Genomic DNA, 22991 nt, shown 5'->3' on the forward strand with positions numbered 1-22991 from the left:
CCTCACTTTCTTATACTTTATTGTTCCCACTCTTTCATTGTAATCTATATAAAATTAATAAAATTCTTTAAAAAAATTTTTCATTATTTATTTATTTATTTAATTTACATGGACTGGGGAATTTTCAGTGGATCCGCATTCATGGCAATTCCACAATAGGTTTTAAAAAATCAGCTTCCTCCTATGTTTCTGCTCTAGATTTTTGTTGTTGTTGTTGGGGGCGGTATTTATATCAGGAAGAGAGTTATTACTAGCACCAATAGGAGCTTTTCTTTCCATATACCATAAATAGCAAGCACTAAAGACTACAATTGCAGGAGGTCCTATCCATGTCCAGGACCATGGTGTGTTTTTTTTGAAAAACATTCCCATCACTGTTTAGGCTGTGAACAATGTGTCATGTCCAATCTGAATCTTAATAGCAAGGAAGAGGGTACTTGTAGCCTAAGGATCCATCTTAAAGAAATTTGCTTCTCCTACCTTTCCTACTACATCTGTCAAGAGCTTCAGAGCACTTGCATCATGGACGAGGGAGTCCGTGTAGAATGAACCAAGGTATTTCTTTGGATCAATTTTATTATGTACTGCACACAAGTCAGGTCGCACATTGAATCCATGAGAAATGCGCCCAAGTGTGTAAGGAAAAGAACCACCTGAAAAGAAGTGAAAATTGTGTATTTATCCTGATTTAATTAATATACCTAACAATATGGACATATTGCAACATTACAAATATTTTTATACAGGCTGAGTACCCCTTATTTGAAATTTTAAAATCCAAAATAGACTGTCCACATGGGTGGCTGAGATAGTGACACTTTTCGTTCTGGTTGTTCAGTGTACACAAACTTTATTTCATTACACTACCTTCAGGCTATCTGTATGATGAATTGGGTACAATCTCTGAGAGACCCCATTATATATGTGTATATGCAAATACAGGTATTCCACCCCCCCCCCCCAAAACCCAAAACACTTTTGGTCCATTGTGTTTTGGATAAGGGATGTTCAACCTGTACTGGCTTGATTGATTAATTGATAGCTTCATTTACTTTAAAGAACGCAAGACAAGACACATGGATTTCCATGCACCCCATTTTTGTTTTACAAGTCTATGAGGTAAGAAAGCTTATGAGGGAGCGACTGGTCCAAGGTCACCTATTGAACTTTTGGCTCCATTGAAATGTTAAAATATGGGAATTAAAAACAAACAAACAATTCATGTGCTTTGTCATAGAGGTTGTAAGTGTTACCCTTTCTTCCTTAAAGTCCTTAAATGATTATATTTTTCACTTTTTAATTTTTTTAAAATGTCCCAAATATCTGATAAAGAGTATGGGAGTTATTTCTGCCATGTTTTTTTACTCCCCTCTGGGCCATATTAGCTGGGAGGGAGAGCCAAAGACTTGAAAGAAGTGTCCGTGTGTCCTTTGGTGGTTGTTTGTAAGCCTTTGTAGATAAACAAAATGTTGGTGTTTTGTTTTTGTTTTTTGCAAGATGGTACACTAGGCAGTGTGACCCTCCTAGCCCCCCTAAAGAGCCAGATATGCATGGATAACACCAATCGCTCATCCTTTCTACTGAAAGAGATACGGTTTTGGAAAGCCGCCTTAGGCACAGTTACAAGCTTTGTTTACTTACTATTATTGTTACTGGTGTAATTTTATTTTCTCATTACGCAAAAAGCTCTAAATATTTACATTTTTTGTACGGTTAAGTCACTGGCCTATGATACAAAAGACACTTACATAGTGAATCACATACACATCTTGTAAATGTACTTACATCAGTTACAATTCCATAAAAAGCGAAGTTATGTCAGAATTGTAATGTGATCTAGTTATGTCTTGATTATTGCAAAAAAAAAAAAAAGGAATTATTTACAAGTAACTAATGTTTGCAATTGCTCATGTTTCCTGTGTGGGTGGACTTAAGAACAAACACTGTAGAAATAAATCTGATATTACTACTAAAGGAAAATTAAAGGTTATTTTATAATGAATGTATAATTTGTTGCTTTGATCGTCATGTGTTATTGCCCTGTTTTTAGACACATCATTTTAACTTATAGCCTTTATTTGTGAAATAATGTTTACACTACTAGGTTCTTCTCTCATTTATGTCACTGGGAAGGCGGAATTCAGAATGTAAGTCTTGAGTTAAATGGTTAAGCTTTTTACCATCAACAGTGTAGGTTTGCAGTACTTCACTAACCATAGCCTAAGGCTCATCTATACCAAGAAAGTTAGTCTGTTATAAATTTGGCCTGGGGCAGCCCCAGATCAAGCATGTATGTGCTGAAACTGGGGCCCTTGACCTGATGGCCTGGAACTACATTGGCTCCTCTCTTAGCCATGGAGCCCTGTCAGAGCCTGCCATATCTGTGGTGTTGGAATGTGGCACCGATTACATCCACAAAAAGGAGGGGAGATTGACCTTCTTCTTCATACTGGTGTTGCAAGCACTCCGTTTTCCATTAGAGCAGTGGTTCTCAACCTGTGGGTCCCCAGATGTTTTGGCCTTCAACTCCCAGAAATCCTAAAAGCTGGTAAACTGGCTGAGATTTCTGGGAGTTGTAGGCCAAAACACCTGGGGATCCACAGGTTGAGAACCACTGCACTGGGGGGCACTGTGGTGTCCAGGCATTCAGGTGGAATTCTCTGAACATCTAGGAGTGGTGATGACATCTCCTGGTGATGGCAATGCTGTTTGTCTGGATAGTTGATTGGGCCAAATCAGACCCAGTTCAGCTGTCCAGACTGTCCAGAATTGCCTTATGCTCCAGAGTTTCAAACAAATTCCGGAGATTCTCTGACTTTGCCTGAAGTGTGTAACCCCTGTGAATCTAGAAGATTGCCAGCAGTCCATTCACAGTGAGTGTGTACAGCTATTTTTGTTAGTGTAGACAAACCTCTAGCCACCCCTTTTCAACCTGTAATGACAAGGAATGTGTAAGGGTAACAATACAAATGGTGTGTGTATGCTGTCCTGAACTTCTTAAGGAAAGATTGAAATGGAAAGGTGTTCAATAAATCAACATGGGGTTTAGAACACCCTTTTAAAAGTAAGAAGTTAAGAATTCATTTACTCAGGCGAAGATCTCTTAAAAGGATATCTACCTCTGCTTCCTACTTTATAATATAGTCTGCAGGATCTGAGGAATTAGTAACTAAATTTAGCTTTAATAAGACAATATGTAATTTATTAAAGGGTGAATTTCATAGGAGTCCATCATCATGAAGAAATAAAAAAATTCTGCTGGCATTATATTGTGAAATCTGAAAAAAGAAGCGTCTTTCACCTACTTTTCAGTCCTTTGCTGTCAGTATAAATGGCTCTGTGTTCCTCTTGGTTCTTTTTAGTTATGCTATTTATTCTTTCTCTCTCATCTCTTAGAATAGGTTTGTTCTCGACTGGCCTGGAATTGGCACCACTTTCTGACACTTTGCAAGCTGCTCTGATCTCACAATGGGAAAGGTAGGGAGCAGAAAAGGAAGGAAAGTATTATTGATAGTTACTCCTCCAGCCTTTGGCTTCCTGACTTTTTTTCCCTCATGTATGGCAGTTTAAAATTATTCCTTCTTGATCATTTTGGGTATGTGTGGATTCTAACATATGTGTTTGCAAATCACATTTTGATAGTCTATGCTGCAATGACCTTGTGCCTCAACCAAAAAAAAAATTTTTTTTTCAGAACTAGCACCAGGAAAATATTTTCCTCTTGAGCTTTTCTCTTGATTGTGTATTTTTGGCCACTGGTTACTTAGCTAACTATATGATTTTGTTTATTAGCTCTTTCAGTGTACCCTGGATTCCTGCTCTCTGCTTGTGGCACCATTTGTTCTAGAAGATTGTATAGAAAATTTAATGTAATGATATCCATCTCCACCAAGAGCTATGTCTCACTTAAGTGTGCAAAGGGTGCAATTCTATCTGGGAATGTCATTTATTGCCTACATTGTGACTTGTTTCTGAATAAACATCCATACATTGTATTTAATTTACAAAACTTGACTAAGTGCTTAAAATTCTGCTTAAAAACACTGATGCTCAGTTATACCAAAATCGCACTGGATCCGAAGTAAGTTCAAATGCCTCTAGGAACTTCAAACAGGTAAAAAATGCCTTTCTCCTACTCTTGCGACTATTTTCAATGGCGTACATTGTATTTTATGCCACTGTAAATACATTTCTGTCATCCTCTTTCTGTCGTATTTTAAGCATTCTGAATCATAACACTATGTGACCCTTACCTCCATGGGCAAAGCAAACTCTCAGCCTGGGGAAAACTTCAAAGACCCCTCCCATTATCATGGAGCAAATAGCAATGGTTGTTTCTGAGGGCATGCCTATTAACAAGAAATAATTTAAGAGAAAATATTAATAATTTTTATTGTACACGTTTAATTTTGTGGAGACAAAATAACATTTTTTTCTACAGAACCTGGGAAAGTTACTTTTGATTATGACAATTCCCAGAGTCCACCAGCCAAAATATCTTGTATGTTGGTATTAAATGACGTAAGAATTTTCCCATCCTCACCCCACTTTGTTGGCTGTTACTTGCTGAAAAGTTTCATATGAGTATATTATATCACAGAGACATTTCTGGGCTATGTTGATCAGAGACACAGATGGGGTAGAAATGCCTTTCTGAAGTTTTTCATTTAAGCTTATCTTAGAGAAGGCAACAAAAAACACTGCAAGTGATATGCCAATAATCCCAAAGAACCACTTGCCATACTCGTCAAACCATTTGTGAGAACATATTGTACTGGTATAGAAAATCCATGACACCTGCACATTTGATATGTTATAGCCACCGTGATGAGTTGCCACCATGATGAGTTGCCACCATACAGAAGTATTTCCATAGGTTCAGTGTCATGGAATCATGGGAATTGTGGTTTTACAAGGTCTTCAGTCTTTTTGCCAAAGGGAGCTGGTGCCTCACAAGCTACAACTTTCAGGATTCCATAGCATCAATCCATGGCAGTCAAAATGGTTCAAAATGCATTAATTCTACAATGTAGGTGCTCCCTTTGTTAATTAGCAATTGGACCTATTATATCTCAAACCACTTCCTTCTGAATGTTTCACTTGCAAAACATTTAAAAAATCTTCTTTGTTTGTTTTCATTTGTATTTTCTGCAGAATGTATTGAAGGGTCCTGGCTTTGAATGTCATCCTTCCCTCGCTTGGGTTTGGGATTATATCACATCACTACTAACCTACAAGCCAAGGAAACCAGTACTTAGACATTCTTCCATCGGTCTGCATATCCCAGGGATGCACAAAGAGGCAGCAGTTTAAATGTTCAGCAGCCTTCAGTTAATGAGAAAAAGAAGAAATTATTAAATATTATATATTCCAGGCAATAAAACCACCGCTTTCAAAAAGCGAAAGCGTGCTGTTTTAATGAATAGTAAATAATGCAATAATTATTATTATTTTGTAAAGCAATAATTATTTACACATATACCAACCATCATCTTCACAGTGGCAGGCTAGAACAATATGAACGTATGCCTGTATTTTTTGCCTGGAGCTTTTTGTAACCTCTCTGTTTTGAAGGGCTTCTCAGATGCCTCCTGACAGGAGCAGTTTGGGATTCTGCCCATTACATCCATTTTATTCTGGGATTACTTACATAGGTTAAGTGCTCAAGGAGAGGGTCTAGGAAGTTGATTAAATGGCCACATATACATATGATAGCAATGCTTAAATATTTGAAGGACTATCATATTAATGAGGGAACAAGTTTGTTTTCTGCTGCTCCAGGGACTAATCAGTGTCATACCAGTTGGCAAATACTGTTGCAGGGAAGCAGTCAGAAATTGCCTCACTATGGATTAAACCACATACAGTATTATGGTAAATGTAGACTATGTTGCTGAGGATCCTCTCTGTTTTTCTTTTCTTTTCCTTTCTATCAAATGTGTAGTGTCCCCAACCAAGATCAGTGCTTGTGAGTGCAAGATCCTTAAACCTTTCTGTGCCTGCTGGGTTTTGTTCAAAACTTCCCCTGTTCCCTTTTGCAAAGGTTAAAAGGGAAGGAGGGAACTTAAAATGCACACTATGCATTTAAACTTATCTGTTTATTCATTTCACTTCTTCTGACATACTCTTATTGAATTTACAGTGCAGCTAGTGAGTATGAAGTGACACATGGATCTGAATTCAATGGGTAAGCATGAACACATTTAACATGTTTGCAGTGAAATGTTAGCACGTTTTCAGATATCTTTTTGTAGAGAGCAGTGTTTGTTGTCCATCATTATATTGCTGATTTGCTGTTTAACTTTACATGGATAAGTAGAACTACAGTTCTCTAGGGACAGCTAAGGTTTTCTAGATTAATGCAAACAAAGCAGTTGTACGATACTGTAATGGTTAGATCAGCAATACAAGTGTTACAACATAGTATACCTATATATCATAGAATAGTTCTGTTTCGTAATTTTTTAAACATGTATGGCTGAGCTAAAATATTGGCACAGCCCAATTGCATTTTCAACAGTCACACCATTATTGTTCCTTCCAGATATTGGTGCATATTAAAATAGCTTCTTAGGGCATTTCCCATTTGTTCATCTACTATGGCTGCTCCACAGTTGGAAGCTTTCATTCACTCTATTCCTTTCTGGACCTGCCCAAATATAGGGAAGCAGATACCAAGAAGATATCCAACAGCTTGAATACTCAAAAGCAGTCAATTCCAGGATGCCACATCAAGGACTAAGGATTAATATTAGTGTTGTCTGGGCCCCATAAAATGGGTAGATTGCCTTGACTGTCTTCTCATATACTGTGATTTCTTTCATACTGTATTCTAGATGGTAATCTGGAATGCTTTGGAATGAATTCTGCTTTGTAGGATTTCACTCTCACATTTGAACCTGACATAATGATGAATCTTGACCTTGGGGAGAAGAGGTGAAGTCTGTATAAAATGAACTGCTTTGAAAGCCACTGTAGCATAATGTATCAGATTAGAAATAGGGAGAACTAATGCTGAATTGATCAATTGATTATTGATTATGCTAACAAGTGACAGTAGCAACAACAATACTAATACAATACATTCAGAGATGATGTTTAATAATTTATCTAAGTCTCCATGGTTTGACTCATGATAAAGATGGGCATAAAGGGTTCCAAGTCCACCAACATCTGTATTGGAGCATTTTGGATTCCGGGTTCAGTTACAAAGGTGCCTAGAATTCTTTGACCTCTAACTAAGTTCAGCAACAACATAAATGAGTTACCATTTCCTATCCTCTTGATTTTACCTTAGAGAAAAAGGATATCTAGTTATCTGCAGATCACAGTTCTGCTATTATCATAGAGACATCCACATCACTTTTTTAGAAACAAGAGAATGCCTACTCACGGCATAGACTGGAAAGAGCTCTGGGGCATTCAGGTCCCAGTCGTTCACATGAGATCCTATCTGAACACCAGGAAATCCAAGTTCATTTACACAGCGATACATTTCCTTTACAGCCAGATCTGGAGCTTGCATGGGGAGTGTGCCAAGGCCAATGAACCTCTTTGGGTACTTCATGACTGTAGCAGCTAAGTCGTTGTTTAATAATTCGCACAGGTCTAGTGTATCATGTGGTTTGGCCTGGTAAGAATAATTAAGAGAAGACTGATTTATAATGTGGTTTTTATGTTGAGAGAGGAACACAAAGGTTGGATGCAAACACAATACAATACCATGCAAACAAGTGCATAGACAAGAGTACAAAACCTATTGAAAGAACGGTCCATTTAAGCCCCCACCCTGTGGAACAATGCAGCTCTTATATTTTGAAATACCAGGAGTGATCTCTGATATGTAACACCAAATTCTATTTTTTCTGGCTACCAAAATTTGAGCACAGGATTGCTTCTGTTAATCTTTTCTGCCTTTAGAAGCACCTTGCTTAAACCTCATTGTGACTAGTGAATTTTTGTCTAGTGTTAGACAAACAATTCTGGCTTTATTGAAATATGGGGACTATCAAAATGAATAGCTGCAGAAACATCCTATTATGGATGCTAACTAGAATGGGCCTACTTAATAAATGAAAGTTGGATAAGTATTGGCTTCCAATTTCCCATTGATTCAATGGGACTACTCTAATAGCTACTAACAGCCAGACTGAAGCCAATAAATTCTTCTGTGATATACCTAAGAATCATGTCCCTAGATCCTATGCATCCTTGCTTCTACACAGATCATTTTAGCTTCAGTCATCATATAATGTATTTGAATGGATAAAAGTAAAAATTATTTTCTTACTAAGTACAACACATGTTAAAGTAAGGTGGCTGAATAGTTTTCAGAACAAATTACAAACCATGAAATATTGCAATAGGAGGGAGTACAAGAATGTATGAATATTGGTGACTTACATAATTTTAATATGTAACTTTTTGTAAGCATATTATTTATACACACAATCCAATACTACTCCAGAAATCAATCATACTATGCAAGAAAATGACCATTTAAAAAAAAATCTAGGGTATCAAGTCTATGTAGCATTTGATAGCCTGCTGAGAACATTAAATATGAATTTAAACCTATTGCCAGAATATTTGTGGTTCTAAAAATAATGTCTTCTTCTTGGATTCCTCTGCCCCTGAACGATAATGCAGATGTTTCCTTAGAGAGGGCCTTCTATACATGAAATAGCAAACTTATGTCCCCTTTAGGTGTTATGCCACAGTCTTGTGTTAGGTCACTTAAATACAAGTTAAGCAGATTTAAATGCCAAACTGCAGCCTAGCTTGAATCTGAAATATTTTCTCTTAATTGCTATTTCATAATTTGATGGAAAATGTTCACAATCTTGCAGCTGACAATCAAGACTTTACATACTTGGCATGATGTCAATGGTGAAGTGGCCCCAATCATACCATTTTAGTACTTTCTCAATGCTGTGAAGATCCAGCATTGGTTTGATCCATTCTATCCAAGGGAAATCATGCTTTGTTATTTTAGTTTAGAGATATATGGTATATCCCTAAACTAAATACCTTGCTGTTGTTAATTGTGGTCAAGTTGACTTTGACTTACTGTGACTCTGTGAATATCCTCAGCAACCCTGCTCTGGTCTTACATGTGCTGCAGTATATTTTTCTAAATTGACTTACCCAATAGCTAAACATGACAGGAACTGTGGAAAGGACTTGGGCAGTGACTCCTGTGGAACAGAATGTGTACAAGTGATCAAGAATATGCAGCTGTTTTCTTGAATCATCTCATATATTAAGTGCCCATCTTACAATACTATCTTTCAAAACTAATATAATAAGTAAGAGTGAAATTGTTGTGTATTCGTTCAGTCGCTTCCAACTCTTCATGACCTCATGGACCAGCCCATGCCAGAGCTTCCCCTTGGACGTCGTCACGTCCAGCTCCTTCAAGGTCAAGCCAGTCACTTCAAGGATACCATCCATCCAACTTGCCCTTGGTCAACTTCTCTTCCTTGGAGTGAAATTACTTAAATATAATACCCATTGGCTTGTGATTGCATTGGAAATCTATTTTTAAAGGGACATTTAAAGAGGCATTTGGACAGAGATTCTTCAGATTGCACACCACTCTTATCAACCTGAAGCATTCCCTTAAAATGTGCAATGCAGCGAGTCACACAAGTTACAATCTCCTAACTACACCTTCCAAACATGGAGACAAATTTCTTTAAAAACATAATATATTAAACTCTGAATTATGGATCAGCTATGCCACTGGCTCATAGGCTGGTGAATGTGACTGATCAGAGAGAGCCTTGATTTACGGTACTGTGTGCTGGAACATTGGACAAAGTTTCCCACATATACATCAATACAGACCACTTCAGGAAAACATCTATGGAACATTGTATCTGCTGAAACATAATGCTGCCAGAATAGCCAGGAATACTTCAAATTGATGATGTTTCCACTGAAAATAATTAGCATTATATTCAAGATACTTGTTTCTCAGTCTGGTATATTTCAGATGTTTTGAACTTTCATTCCCATCAGCACCAGCCAATTATTTGACATGATGAGAGCTGTTGTTCAAAACATAGTTGAATCCACACTTTCTGGTTCACAACCTTTGTCATTTTTTTATCATTTCAGAGCCTTACAATGCTTTGTGACATGAGTCCCCAATTTAAAAATGAAGATCACCTATAGCCAGTTTGTATAATAGAAGCAGGCAACAATCGCTCCAGTCACCGAAATTCCTAAAATTTATGGTCACTCCATGAACATGTCCACCAACATTTTAATATCAATAATAATAATAATAATAATAATAATAATAATAGAAGAGCACTAATGCATCAGCATTTCGCCTGATGTTTCCAAGCTCTGGTTTCATTATGACCTATTATGGATTACCCCAAGACTTCAAAGGAGTCAGCAGCTTGAAGAATATATCCTTATGTTTCTAAGCAATCATCTGGTCTTGGGCTGAACTTGAACAATTTTGTTTTGTTTTGAGAAACAAAATTAATGAATAACTTTGAAAAGCAACCAAACACCAGTGACTTGGTTTTGAAGAGTAGTCAAACCGTTCTCCCAACACTTCCACTGGTAGATTTCTTTGCAAAAACATTTGTGACCAGATTGCTTACAAAAATAAAATCTCCACAATTACAATGTGAATGCTTTTCTGTCTCTCTACCCCATTAATGCTCTGAGATCCATTAAAAGTATTGAGATCATCCTGGTTTCATTCAAATTAATCCCTTTTATGTAATAAACTTAGTTTATTGTGGGTGCTTTACTGTAGGTTATGTGGGTGGAGTGGTAAAGTGAGCAATGAAAATCTCTCAAGTTGTGACTGTGACCCAAATCCTAGCCACATTTTCCCTCATTTGTAAGCCTTTTTTGTTACATCATGGCTGCACTGCAGCTTTACAAAATCTGAAACAAATAGAGAAGGAAGGTAGAGACATAAGAACAGATCTTTAAAAGCTTTATTCTTTAAAAATATTTGAAAGATGCAGCTTTTCTCCCTGTGTTATTACTTAAACTATAAAACTGTTTTGCACTTCTATATTAGATCATTATGGTTAAGAGCATGTATGGTTGCTGAGGATTTTATCACAAGACAGGTTTGTTGCACAATCATGCCAGTTTAGTTCCATGTTTGATCTTTCCTTACCACACAACTTTGTGACTCTCCTGTTGTTATATTGCATTGCCATCATTATTCAGTTGCATATTTTTATTGATGGGAAAACCTGTTAATGCCTCTAATGTTGCTACTCTTTGACTATTATTTTTGGTGCAATCATTTCATTCTAGATGTTTTGATCTGTGTCTCATAACCCTTTATTCAAAATTCCCTGGATGCCTTTTCTAGTACCTAAAAAGGAGAAACTGTGCCTCTTGGAAGCTGTCAAGAGTACCAATTCACATTTTAAGCACAGCACTGTTTAACATTTTTTTAAAAAACCCAATCATTTTCAAAACCAGATGTACAAAATAAGTATTTTTGAAAATTCTGTATAATGTTCTGTTTTTTCAACTACATGCACTGATGATACCTGACTTGTCCATCTGTTTTATTCGAACCTCTGGATCCCAGCAGTTGTCTTGGATAACTCTGAAAACTTTCCCATCTTTCATCATCTTTGCTTCCTCCTGTAAAAAGGTAAACATTCATGAGTTCAAAGCTTGTCTCTTTTAAACAAAGGAATATTTTTGTTAATTTCTATTTATTTTTTAAAAACAATATCTGGCATTTTTAGACCTTTTGTTCATATTGTCTTTGTTGTGTGGGAACCAAGTGCATAAAATAAAGCCAGAAGCCTGGAGTTGTATCTACACTGTGATTCATTCAGATCATGTGTCAACATTCTTCCAATGTCTGTGGCTGGCTCACTTAGCCTGATCCTAGAATGATTGTATCAGGCAATCATAGAATCATAGAGTTGGAAGAGACCATAAGGGCCATCTATTCCTATCTCATTCTGCCATGCAGGAACACACAATCAAAACACTCCCATTCCGTCTCTCTTTAAAAACCTTCAAAGAAGGGGACACCACCACAATCTGAGGCAGCATATCCTACTGTTGATCAGCTCTAACCTCAGGATTTTTTCTTCTTCTAATGTTTAGGTGGTCTGTCTTTTCCTGTAGATTGAATCCATTGTTTCATGTCTCTGGTGCAGTAGAAAACAAACTAGCTCCCTCTTCAATATGACACCTTTTCAAATGTTTAAACATGACTATCATACCTCTCAACCTTAAACATAGAGAGCTATTTTACCATTTTGGTCACCTTTCTCGAAACACATTACAGTTAGCTAATATGTTTCCTACACTGATGCCCAGAACTTAACAGTATTCCAGGTGAGGTCTCACCCAAGCAGAATAAATTACAACTGCCATGGCAGGAGGGGCTATCTAAAATATGTAGAGATACCAGGTTGGAAAATGGTAGCCTACAGAAGCATTTCTCAACCTGGAAGTCGGGACCCCAGGAGGGGGAGGGTCAAGAGGGGGTGTCGGAGCGGTCACCAAAGACCATCAAAAACACAGTATTTTCTGTTGGTCATGGCGGTTATGTGTAGGAAGTTTGGCCCAATTCTATCATTGGTGAGGTTCAGAATGTTCTTTGATTGTAAGTTAACTATAAATCCCAGCAACTACAACTCCCAAATGGCAAGCCTATTGTTCCCAAACTCCACCAGTGTTCACATTTCGGCATACTGAGTATTCGTGCCAAGTTTGGTCCAGATCCATCATTGTTTGAGTCCACAGTGCTCTCTGGATGTAGATGAACTACAACTCCAAAACTCAAGGTCAATGTGCACCAAACCCTTCCAGTATTTTCTGTTGGTCATGGGAGTGTGCCAACTTTGGTTTAATTCCATCATTGGTGAAGTTCAGAATGCTGTTTGATTGGAGGTGAACTATAAATCCCAGCAACTACAACTCCCAAATAACAAAATCAATCCCCCTCCCAATCCAACCTGTATTTAAATTTGGGCATATTGGGTATTTGTGCCAAATTTGGTGCAGTGAATGAAAATACATCCTGCCTATCAGATAGTTATGATTCATAACAGTAGCAAAATAACAGTTATGAAGTAGCAATGAAAATAATTTTAGTTGAGGAAATGTATTAAGGGGTCACAGCATTAGGAACCACTGGTCTACAGTCTCCTTTCCCAAGTGGTTGGAATATTGAATGCAATATTCCTGCTTCTTGGCAGGGGCTTGGACTTGATGGCCCATGAGGTCTCTTCCCACTCTTTGATTCTATGATTCTATGATTTTACAATGCCAGTGCATGGGAGAAAAAGTTGTATGGATTCATAGATGTGAATTCCTAGCCCTTGGGGTATTTTCCTCTATTGTGACTTTAAGAAATCCTAGCCAAGAAGAGAAAGCTTGGTTAGAATTTCATAAACTTGATCAAAAGCTTGTGCAAATGGATTAAAGTTCTACTTTGTTGGTATTGATTTTTGTCATTAAAAAATAATGAGCCTTCTCTTGGCTGAGATGAAAACTTGAACAAAAGAGGAGATATTTTTCAGATACAAAATTCAGAGTAAGAACTTTCCAGGGTGAAGTGTATTTACTCACTGTTGAATAACCAGACCCAGTCTATTCTGGACTGTAGCTTGGAACTTTGTACAGTTTACTGTGGGCTTCATCTGAAGACCTTCATCTGAAGATTACATAGTAGTTTACAACAATCAAAACAGTGAATGCAGTTGCTTCTAAATGTTTGATTTTTTTTTGCTTTGGTTGTGTTTTACTATTGTTTGTGTTTTGTTCTTTTTTATTCTGATTGCTGCATTCTGTATTTTTTTCCCTTGGGTTATTTTCAAAGGGATCCCCATGTATGGTCTGCTGCAAAAATCTAAATGAGAGATTATCAGACTTTTAGACAGAAATTCTTAGTTTGAGTAGGGTGATTATTATAGTTTAATAAAAATAATGTCCTTGTAAATGCATTATTAAGTAGGATTTTCTTCCACCAGGAAATCAATGTGCAGGCAGGCAGTACAAACACAGCTTGATGAGATCAAGAGAGGTTGGAGACCAGAGGGAGGCCTGAAGCAGCTGAACTTTAACTTTAGCAGAATATTAAAAACTGGAACTAAATTATTTTTCTTAAGACTGTCATTTAGGTTGCACATGGATTTATGTGCAATTGTTATTTGATACTGGAACAGCCTGGACCATGCTTTTGGATCAGGTGATTTTAATGTTTATATTAACATGTTTTCAATCCCGTTGTATAATGTTTAAATTATAATAGGAGCCCTTGGTGGCACAGTGGGTTAAACCCTTGTGCTGGCAGGACTGAAAACCTATAGGTCGCGGGTTTGGATCCGGGGAGAGTGCAAATGAGCTCCCTCTATCAGCTCCAGCTCCCCATGTGGGGACTTGAAAGAAGCTTCTCACATGGACGGTAAAAACAACAAAACATCCACACATCCCCTGGGAACTGTCCTTGCAGACGGCCAACTGTCTTACACAAGAAGCAATTTGCAGTTTCTCAAGTCGCTCGTGACACGAAAAAAAAATTAAATGTGGTTACATTTTATGACTTAATGTTACAGTGGTTTTATGTTAGGTTTTCATGTTTTGTAAGGCATTGAATTTTGAATAGGTTGGAAACCTCTTTGAGCCCCCACCCCCTGGGTGAGAAAAGCAGTATATAAATGAAGTAAATAAATAAATTCTAGTATCAATAATAAGTCAATATGAAGTGACAACCAATCTAGATGTGAGATTGAAGCTATAGTTTTGTGAGGCATCAGCACTTTTTGGCAGAGAAGGCTAAAGATCTTATAAAATAACAACTCCCATGATTCCATAGCATTGAGCCATGACAGTTAAAATGATGTCAAACTGTATTAATTCCAAAGTGTAGATGCACCCAATAGTTCAAGTCCTCATTCAGCCATTAAAGCTTACTAGTTAACCCTGGACAAGCCAAACACTCTCAATCCCAGAAAACCCTGTAATTGTTTTGCCTTAGGGTCACCATAAATCAGAAATGTTGTTAATATAAATATATATTATTAATGTAAATTCATTTCATTCAGAGAGAGTTTTGATGTACCTTTAAAGACACTCACAGTCCTCCTGTGGCTTCAGCACAGCCCTTTATTTTGGTCTGAGAGCCATCACCATGATTATGTGCTCTCTCTATATAGGTTGATTTCTAAAATAAAAACATTCACTTTCCAGACATGGCAATTGAGCTACGTACATTTTTTTATTTGCACCAGAAGACTTTCTTCATGCCCCTTTGCACTATATGTTGCTCTATGGTGGTGCTTAAAAATCCGTAATGAAATCAAAGAAAGGTCAGAAGTAACCTTGAATATGTGGTTAGTCTGATGCATTATTTATAAGTGATGAATATTTGAAAGCCTCAATCCCCAGCCCACCCCCTAAGTGTGACTGTGTTTTGGACAGCTCTCAGAATGACTTGGCAGCCGGGTCACAATTCAAGAAAATATCACAGGCTATAATTACAGAGTTACCATCTGATTCCTTTGGCAAATGCCTCCCAAGAATGGATTTTTCCCAAACTCCAGGAGGAGAGGCCTTAACCATTCATTCCTACAGAGTATACATTATGAACACGGGCCCAATGTTGATTATTACACACCGAGCCATTGAGGAGGGATTGGAAGGACGTGATCAAATCGCGAAAATCCTATTTAAATATAAATGGTTGGGGATATTTTGGTAGGCACAGCATGGTTCTTTTTTTCCTGACAGATTGGTTTATGGAATCATTGCAGCGCAGAAAAGCCAAGCTAGAAAAGCTGTAATTTCTCTAAGGGATCTCTTGAAACCCACATAAACAAATGCAGAGTGTAGCTAGTTAAATAATAGCCTTTCTAATGGCCTCGAGGCTTGCGTTGTGAAATGGAGTCTCCAATGAGCAATGTCCTAATTAAAGAATGGTGGTTCCCCCCACTCCATCTGCATTAATGACATGCAGACCATGAAAGCCCTATAAAGAGCGCACAAGCAAACCTGCTTAGATCCATTTGCCAGCCAGAGGCAGACCGTCACTCTTTGCAGAAGGTGTGGGCTGACGTTCCATATTTATACTGTCATCATGGGTTCCAAATGCTCAGGGGACAGAGATTGTTTAAAAGACACACACACACGGATTTATTTGCCAGATCTGTAGTTAAAGTCAATTTGGGGCAGAGTCTCTGAGGCTCTACTGTAATTACTAGGCACATGGACCCAGAGAAAATTAGTTTTCCATTGCAAGCTATGACTGCCACACTGAACTCTTCATAAAAGTTAATTTAAGGCTTTCCATCTTGAGGCTAAATCAATTTACTTTCTAACGCAAACAGCGGTCCGTAGTGCAGCACGTTCCAACACTAATGGACCTTCGCTTTCATAAATCCTGGCAGAAAATAAGAAAAGGAAGCTTTGGTGTCAGATTATGTGAAAATGAACTCCATAGTATGCTTTGTTTTTTTTTAAGGAAACATATATTTCAAGATAATAATCTTTGACACAGTCAAGCCACACTGGATTTGTTTATCCATCACTTCTCCATTTTAATATTATGTGGCAAGAACTGGTATATACTACTGTGGGAGGAAATCTCTTGAGGTGATAAAATGTAGATCTCACCATGCAACTGTGCATTTAGATGAAGTAACTGTTAAATTAAATCCATAAAGCATCTAATAGTGACCAAGTGTTGTATATAAGTACCCACAGCTACAGTATTTATTTATTTATTTATTTACAGTATTTATATCCCGCAGGGAACTCAGGGAACAAAGTAAATATACATGGCAAACATTCAATGCCATAGACACACAACATATATAGACAGACACAGAGGCAATTTAACATTCCATCTTTTGTCTTGAGGGTATTTTGACCACCAGGAGAACTGTCCCTCCACCGACCTTTTGTGACACTGATGAAGTACTTCCTCATTCTTTGCATGCTTGCTGGAGATTTTTATGGCCTCGTAAATTAGTTAAATTAGCCTCCCCGCATAAGCAGTACCTAAATTTCCTACTTGACAGAAGCAACTGTCTTTCAGGCTGCAAAGGTCGACAGCAAGCTACACAAATTGGTTGGAAGTTCACTCTGACCCGGGCTGGCTTCGAATTCATGACCTTTTGGTCAGTAGTGATCTTAATGCAGCGGACTTGCAGCCAGCTGCGCCACAGTCCCATTATATATAAATAGGGTTGCTGTCTTTATAATATGAGAGGTAAGGAGCAACAGTAGGAGCAACTAGAGTAAAATCCCAATTTTTTCCAGCTCATGCTTTATTGCACTGATTAATGCAGTCGTCTACTGTACTCTAATACTGAAACCTACATTTTTGAGCTTTCCTTCAGCCTTCAGTTGCATGCATAACAGCTTTTTTGCTTGGTTTTATTCAACCAAGAATGATTCTCTACTTATCTGCTGTTTTCAAAAAGAGGCATGACTTCTTTTGTATTTAATTATCCAAAGCTTCCTCAACCTTTTATGTGATGGGTTTGATTATGTCTCCCTATTCTTAACTCAACATTGAAGTTGCTATGAATTTTCAAACACATTGTCTGTGGCTGCTTTTGGCACTTTCACCCCTTTTCTTCCATAAGAAGCCCGGCATCATCATCATTCTGTTCCCCACACCACTTAGAGTCTTTGTTGTGTGCCTTCAAGTCATTTCCAATTTATGGCTACCCGAAGATGATCCTATCATTGTGTTTTCTTGGTCAGATTTGCTCAATAGGGTTTCTCAAGTGCCTTCCTTAGAAGCTGAAAAAGTTTGACTTGCCCATGGTTGGCCAATAGATTTCCATAGATAAACTAGTCCAACATTCAACCAATACACCAGTGATTCTCAACCTTCCTAATGCCGCTACCCCTTAATACAGTTCCTCATGTTGTGGTGACCCCCAACAATAAAATTATTTTTGTTGTTACTTTCATAACTGTAATGTTGCTACTGTTATGAATCATAATGTAAATATCTGATATGCAGGAGGCATTTTCATTCACTGGACCAAATTTGGCACAACTTTGAATACTGGTGGGGTTGGGGGGGTTGGTTTTGTCATTTGGGAGTTGTAGCTGATGGAATTTATAGTTCACCTACAAACAAAAAGTATTCAGAACTCCACCAATGATGGAATTGAACCAAACTTGGCACACAGAACTCTCATGACCAACAGAAAATATTGGAAGGGTTTGTTGCACATTGACCTTGAGTTTTGGAGTTGTAGTTCACCTACATCCATAGAGCACTGTTGACTCAGACAATGATGGATCTGGACCAAACTTGGCATGAATACTCAATATGCCCAAATGTGAACACTGGTGGTGCTTGGGAGAAACAGGCTTGACATTTGGGAATTGTAGTTGCAATCAAAGAGCATTCTGAACCTCACCAATGATAGAATTGGGCCAAACTTCCCACAAAGAACCCTATGACCAATAGAAAATACTGTGTTTTCTGATGGTCTTTGGCAACCCTTTTAACGCTCCCTCACAACCCCGCCCCCCAGGAGTCCCGAACCCCTGGGTTGAGGAACATTGCACTACACCACGCTGGCTCTCACCCCTTCCATGGGTATGTGGATCTCTCTCTCTCCAGGTCACCCATCAACTTATGGTGACCACATGATCTTCATGGGCTTTTTGTAGGCAAGGAATACCCAAATGTGGTTTTGCCAGTTGCTTCCTCTGAAAGACAGACTTCAGCTAAATGTCTACCTAGCTCATTAATTTTCACCTCCAGTTTGTTGAGAGAAATAGTTTTCACATCAGAGCATTATTTTCTTGATTTGAAGTTTCTGATAAAATGTAGTTTATCTGAAATTGCAATCCTCACTTGGTGACCCCTTTCCCTGTCTTTTCTTTTCCTTTTTAGAAAAAAATCACAGACAAATATAAATCTAGGTCATCTGTTAGGTCATGTTCAAAGTGCATGATTCTACTGTAAAGACAGCAAATGTGAGATGCGATTCTTGAATTTATCAAAAGTTGCTCTTATCAACTAAGCTTCGGGCAGTGGTTGTTATGGAGACCTGTACAGTAGTGATTCGGGCAAAGATTCAGAGGATAGAAGTCAGTGGAGCAAGATTCTCGGAGATTTATAGAGTTTGGAGGGAGCGGAAGTATTGATTTCATTCAAAAATGTACTTTATTTCTTTTTTCCTCCTGGAGATTAATTCCCAAGTGAAGCCAAAAAAGGACATTAATAACTTTCTTCTCTTCATGGCATCCTTGCGTTATGAATTAATTAGCTAATTTTCCTTCTATGTTCTTTATATTTCACCTATGAAATGTGTGCCCCACTCCACATTATTTAAGCTGTATTTACTCCTTATTGGCTCCGCTTAAATGCTGTATGAAGCACTAATTATGTACTATTGAGAGGCAGAAATGAGGCAATAAAGTAGTTTATTTGAGAGCATTTCAAATCATGGATTGGCAATTGATAAACTGGGATCAGGGCCTGGATCTTCATTGTGCATTTTGTAAAGGAGCAACTCATATTTCTGAAATCTGGAAGTCTATTTAAGCAAAAGTACCGTATTTCATAAAAGTCACACAAAATGCAAGCCGTGTCCCACCATCACACAACCAATCCCCTTAAATAAATGATATAAATTACTTGTATTAATAGCAGTGGAAACAAAATTAAGTTTCTCATTTCTGCAATATTTCAGAAATTTATTGAGATTTAAGGCTGAGATAGAGAAAAATGTTTTAGTACATATCCTCCAAGGCCTTCCATGATTCAGAGGCCAACAGAAGACAAGGTTATCCCTCTTGATATCAGTGAATTCTTAGTCAAAGCATTTGGTAAAGCTTTTCTTTCAGATTTTTTGCTTTTCCATTCTTTATAAGTCATATTGAGCATAGATGTGGTTTACCTTATTGTGTTGCTCCAGCTGGATCCATCCTCCATAGCCGTATCTCTACAAAGAAAAGGATACATACTATAGTTAATTAAACATCAATGGAAACAGGAATTAAGGTGACCATGTGAAGAGCTAGATTGACTTGAGAAAAATGTAAGAGAGGTTCTACACAGACACTGTAATGCTGTTCAAAGCTGGCTTGGGGACAGTCCACAAAATGTACATCCTCAATCCATGTTAAACCCAAAACAGTGTGTAAAAAATTCACTAGAAAGTCTGGAATAAGCCAGATAACATCCCATGCAGGGCTTAAAATTCGGATGGAAAAATGCAGAGTGCTTGTCACACTTTAAAAAACTCCAAAACACAGCTGGCCAGAAGGTAAATAACCTCATTCATATAAGAACTCTTGCTTTCTGCCCCTTTGTACTCATTTCTTGTGCCCTGCCATAGTCCAGCACTGATCACCAATGGACATATCAATACATCTCATGTTTTTTACCTATCTCAACAGTCTGGGTAAATAAAAACAGAACAAAACATTTGTGGGTTCATTTACGATACCCAATCAGTGGACACTGACCATCCCAGCCTTGAACCGATTCCCTGGGTGTTTGTGTGGGCACTTTGCAGTGGAACTAGTTCAGTGTAATCCACTTCTTAACTGCATAGTACCACTCTGAGACTGTCAGTTCAGGAACAACTCTGTGACGGCTAGAAATTGTTCTAAAATGTAATGGTCAGGTTCAAATAAGTAACCTCTTTTTATTTACAAACCTTCAGATACATTGAAACCAAACCAATGTCTCTTCTGTATTTCGAAACCTAATATTTTGTTTATTGGTTGAATCTAGCCAAGCCTGCATTATAGAACTAAGAAGTTATTTATTTATTTATCGTGTCAGGGGCAGACCAAACAGTTGCATTGCATTTTTAAACAAACAAACAAACAAAACTAAGAAGTTGAATTCAATATACACAGGTCTTCAGAGAACAGGTGCTGACCCTGTTCCCCCTTCAAATTTGGCGGCACACATTTTAGCCACTCCGGTCTGTTGAGATACCAAAATGTATTTTGTAATGATTTTTTTTCATTTTCAGTCCATCAAAATCCCAACATTTCCAAAGGGCAGGACAGTTCCATATAAAAATACACCTACTGGATTGGCTTCTGCAGAATCATTCTCACATCTATTCCAACCTGAAATTGTTGTTAGCACAATAAAGCATAATTATCGTCACCACTACCACCACCACCATCATCACCATCATCTCATGGATGGCATCCTGAACAAGATATCTGCTTTCAAATTAGATGAAATCATGCTAGCTGAGAATTCTGGTAGTTAGAAAGTAATTTCTCTAAGCACTGCAGAGGAAGCCACAGGGAGGGGGGAGCAATCTTGTTTTCTGCTTCCTTGGAGACTAGGACACGGAACAAGGGCTTCAAACTACAAGAGAGGAGATTCCATTTGAACATTAGGAAGAACTTCCTGACTGTGAGAGCCGTTCAGCAGTGGAACTCTCTGCCCCGGAGTGTGGTGGAGGCTCCTTCTTTGGAAGCTTTTAAGCAGAGGCTGGATGGCCATTTGTCAGGGGTGGTTTGAATGCAATATTCCTGCTTCTTGGCAGGGGGTTGGACTGGATGGCCCATGAGGTCTCTTCCAACTCTTTGATTCTATGATTCTATGATTGGAGCAATTTTGGGGCAACAGAGAAATTCTGCTGCCACAATAACCCAGGGTAGCAAAACTGGCCTACATTTACCCTCATACAGAATATTTGCCACAGCACCAGAACTGCTGCAAAAGAATGGGATATGTTGGTTTTTGTTACTTTTTAAGTTAACACGTATTTCTTAAGATTTACTGTGGTTTCTACTAGAACAAAATGTTACCAGCACAATCCTATGCTTTCAGGTTTTTGGCTGCAAAGTCTGAGGCAATAGCTCTAAAGCAGAACTGAACTGAATGACAAGCCTTCATTAAGTAAACGTGTTGTTATATGATTTCACAGTCTACCAGGTGTTATCAACTAGATTTGGATTCTGTCTAAGAATCTAGGAATCTGTGAGATATTGTTGGCTAATTGGGCATGTTTTATTATTAAAATTATTTTTATTACACACAGTTTTCTGCTGAGCTATAATTAGTTAATCATTAGTGTAGATGTCTATTGATTCGTTTTTGCAGCCTCTATGATTGAGCACCAGGGCTGAAGGTCACGTTCTCCTATTAATATTTAAAGAGAATAGAAAGACTTTGAATACACAACTGAAATTTCCATTAATTATCCCAGAGAGTTTTAAAACGCTTCTAATGAGATATGAAATTCACAGAAGGGATAAGTACAACTTTCTTTTACTTCAAATATTCTTGAGTTTGAAATATATCTCATAATGATAGCTAATGAAATACCTTGAATTGCACATGCATTAACACATAGTAAAGGTAAAGGTTGTCCCTGACTTAAGTCCAGTCGTATCCGACTCTGGGAGTTGGTGCTCATCTCCGTTTCTAAGCCGAAGAGTCGGCATACACAGCTGCCAATCAGCACAAATAATCTGGTACAAATCTAGTTGTGTACATTTTCTGTTTATGTCAATCTGAATTATTTGAACTGATTTTTGCCAAAGTGATGTGTTTCTGTACTGATCGAAGTTAATATTTAAGATTGGATCACTGTGTTTTGAAATATTACTCTTGCAAAATAGTTACATAACGTATTGTTACTACTACTCAGTGAAGTAATACATTTCCATGATTTCATGTGCAAGTCTAATTTTTGTTGGAAAAAAAGCAGAGATTGATTATGAAGTTCTAAATACTAAAACGGCAAAATTGTCGCAGAGACTGACAGTTATGAAAACCACACATTTCTATCAAAAATTGGTTAATGTGTGTTAATACTATAAAAGAGGTAAAAGCAAAAGACATTATGAGACGTAGATATGGGAAGGTGTTTCACAAGAACACACATAGACCCAAGGTCTTGTGTCCTAAGCAATGTAAATGTTTGCAATACCACAGTAACCTCATGGTGAGCAGAGGAGGCAGTTATGATGTCAAATCATGGTGGTATGTCTATGGAGCCTATCAAAGAAGGAAGGCAAAT

General features: G+C 37.8%; 1 protein-coding gene across 1 annotated transcript in view; it reads right to left on the reverse strand.

Moving 5' to 3' along the window:
- The window catches only part of ACMSD (aminocarboxymuconate semialdehyde decarboxylase), a 39498-nt gene that overhangs the window by 11650 nt on the left and 4857 nt on the right, over positions 1-22991 (reverse strand). Inside the window, exons 2-8 of the mRNA XM_060775926.2 lie at positions 19890-19934; positions 11541-11637; positions 9148-9197; positions 7394-7630; positions 5232-5325; positions 4254-4349; positions 481-653 (exon numbers count right to left, since the gene is read on the reverse strand). Of these exons, the coding sequence (XP_060631909.2) occupies positions 481-653; positions 4254-4349; positions 5232-5325; positions 7394-7630; positions 9148-9197; positions 11541-11637; positions 19890-19934 (792 nt within the window). The remainder of the gene's footprint in view (positions 1-480; positions 654-4253; positions 4350-5231; positions 5326-7393; positions 7631-9147; positions 9198-11540; positions 11638-19889; positions 19935-22991) is intronic.

Source organism: Anolis sagrei, chromosome 1 (genome assembly GCF_037176765.1).
Source record: "Anolis sagrei isolate rAnoSag1 chromosome 1, rAnoSag1.mat, whole genome shotgun sequence".
Taxonomy (NCBI): Eukaryota; Metazoa; Chordata; class Lepidosauria; order Squamata; family Dactyloidae; genus Anolis; species Anolis sagrei.